Source organism: Lepisosteus oculatus, chromosome 1, assembly GCF_040954835.1.
Source record: "Lepisosteus oculatus isolate fLepOcu1 chromosome 1, fLepOcu1.hap2, whole genome shotgun sequence".
NCBI lineage: Eukaryota > Metazoa > Chordata > Actinopteri > Semionotiformes > Lepisosteidae > Lepisosteus > Lepisosteus oculatus.
The window spans coordinates 75,235,583-75,237,805 of record NC_090696.1 but is presented as its reverse complement, the minus strand read 5'-3'; the positions used below and the strand labels follow the sequence as shown (position 1 = coordinate 75,237,805).

The window sequence follows — 2,223 nt, the reverse complement described above, 5'->3', positions numbered from 1 at the left end:
TTCTGGTGCACTGTTCTTATGTTACCCTCAAATCTTTGCATTTACCGTGGGCATTACATTGTATGTTAATTTCTTGCACATTACAATTTTAATAAACTTTTTTTTTTGCTATTGATGCTGCCTGAAAGGCGCTCTTGTCAACAGTCCAGTGTTCACTTGTCCGAGCCAGTTGTCCGTCTAAATGCAGTTTCCATGGTAATATATTTGAATGGATGAGAGGGCCACAAAACTCTGCGCCTCATAAAAGGAGGCTCTGTTAGGTGCAGGATCCTCAAAACAGCCTCAAGCCTCTGCAGCCAGTGTATTTGTTTATTCTTTTCATTTGTCTTCTACAAAAAAACGTCAACGTACAGTAGGTCGCGTATAATTTAATTCGAAAGCAACAAAGCTGATTTCAGCGTTGGACAAAAATGACGGTGGAGCAGAGGATCGTGCTCGGCTGAGCTGGTCGGAAGCACCCCGAGTTTTGACTTGAGAAGGGGGTGTCGGGTGCTCCTTATTCCATGATTTATTCCAGTACCCCTTTCCGTTGTTTTCCGGGGACTGACTTTATTCCCGACTGGATATTTGGATTCTGAGTGCTGTACTTCACATCTTGACAATTACACATTTGATGAATGTCTCGGTTTCTTTAACTCCAGGTAAAACTGTCGAGACCCTACTGGTAATTAACCGGTATTTCTTTTCTCAGAAGGTAATTGCTTTTTTAACACTTAAAATAGCACGCAAAAACAAAAAATAGCTGTTTTCAGCTTTCGGTTACAACTGACTTTCTACAGCTTTCATAATTGGGACGAGGGGGGGTGTTTCTCGATGTTTATATGTGCCATGTTTTGGAAGAGTGCATTAAAATAAACACTTTTTTGCTGTTGTCACGGAACCTAAAATCTAAAGCGCAGTTATGTGTCTGATGACTTGTAGACCGTTTAGGAAAGTAAAGGATATTAAACTCGACACAGGCGGGGATGTTGTAAGAATGAAGAAGGTTTCTACTCGTTATTTTAATAGTGTGTCGGGTTACGGGTATTTCACTTACGAACACTTTAAAAAAAACATTTAAAAAATGAATGGAAGTCTACCAGAGAAAGGCAATGTGTCAAGAGAACTCAAAGCCGCCTTCTGCGGTATTTCAGTATCCAGTCGACCTGTTACACAGGTGTGCCGGGAGCCCGGACGGAGCCGCACAGCGCAGACATGTCCTGCGTCCGGAGAAGCCAAACGGCCCGTGTTCCCACCAGAAGAAGACAAGACGTGAGAATGACACCGTTTCGGAAACAGGCCGCAAGTGCACCGGCGAGATGCTCGGCTGAAGGGACGAGAAAGGTGAGATCGGCTACTGTACGCGTCGCGGAACGAACACCGCCGCCTCTGTCGCTGCGTATTACGGTTCGTTTACGTTTCCTTCCGCTAGATGGCGCAAAAAAAACGCTTTTCAACGGTGATAAGCCGAAGGTAAAGATTAACGTCACCTTTATTTCCAAATCAGACCTTCGGGTTTTTAGTGTTTTTTTTTTCCTGCTTATAAAAATAAGTAACGACGTGAAACCTTCAAAGATCTGTTGCGATTTTCACCTTGTGTGCCAAAAGGCCTAGGCCGGGGTTTTCTCTATAAACTCCTTTAAATGGTGTTTAGTTGTGTGGAATGAAACGTCTTTAAAGGACTCGTTTCTAGAAGAAGAAAAAACTCTCTTCTGCTATTGAAATAAGTGTATTGAAAACACGGTTTTCGGAAAAAGGAGTATTTAAAAAAAAAACAGCTTTAGGCGCAGCGTCCTGTAAACGCTGTTAAGCAAATTCGGACTTTCCTGTCATTGGAGGTTTGTGGTTTTGGGGGTGTAGTTCGTAGGAGGGGACGACCAATTCACTCCCACCAGTCACCATAAAATTACATCCAGAGCTGTTTTGGATGGAAGCGGTCCGGAGCCATATACAGTAGGCGTCGGCAGATGCGTTTCAGTGCGAGATCTGTTCCCTTGAGCTCAAGCGTTGGAGCTCTTTGCTTTCCAACACAAACACGCACCGCGTTACAGAGATGAAGGATTCACAAAGCATCTGGAGAAAATAATTGTTCCCGCGAAGGCAATGCGCTGATCTTAAAAGAATGTGGACGTATTACGCGCACAGCAACATTTCTCCCAAGAAACAGAGCAAAGTAAGCGCAGTTGCATTTCATTCACGTCCCGTTGTTTTGCGAGTGAAGTTTCAATGTATCTGCATTGTGCA

At 43.7% G+C, this 2,223-nt stretch overlaps 1 protein-coding gene across 11 annotated transcripts in view; it reads left to right on the top strand.

Annotated features, from left to right (window-relative positions):
* The first annotated feature begins 209 nt into the window (after positions 1–209).
* LOC107077192 (uncharacterized) overlaps positions 210–2,223 on the top strand; it is a 32,498-nt gene continuing 30,484 nt past the window's right edge. For 2 of the 11 annotated variants that reach the window (XM_069192966.1, XM_069192964.1), the window contains exons 1-2: positions 210–641; positions 1,157–1,323. In XM_069192966.1, the coding sequence (XP_069049067.1) occupies positions 614–641; positions 1,157–1,323 (195 nt within the window). In that variant the 5' untranslated portion in view covers positions 210–613. Of the gene's footprint in view, positions 695–1,133; positions 1,324–1,925; positions 2,153–2,223 lie in introns of those variants that run through there. The other 9 variants (XM_015345849.2, XM_015345847.2, XM_015345841.2 and 6 more) reach the window with 8 other exon arrangements.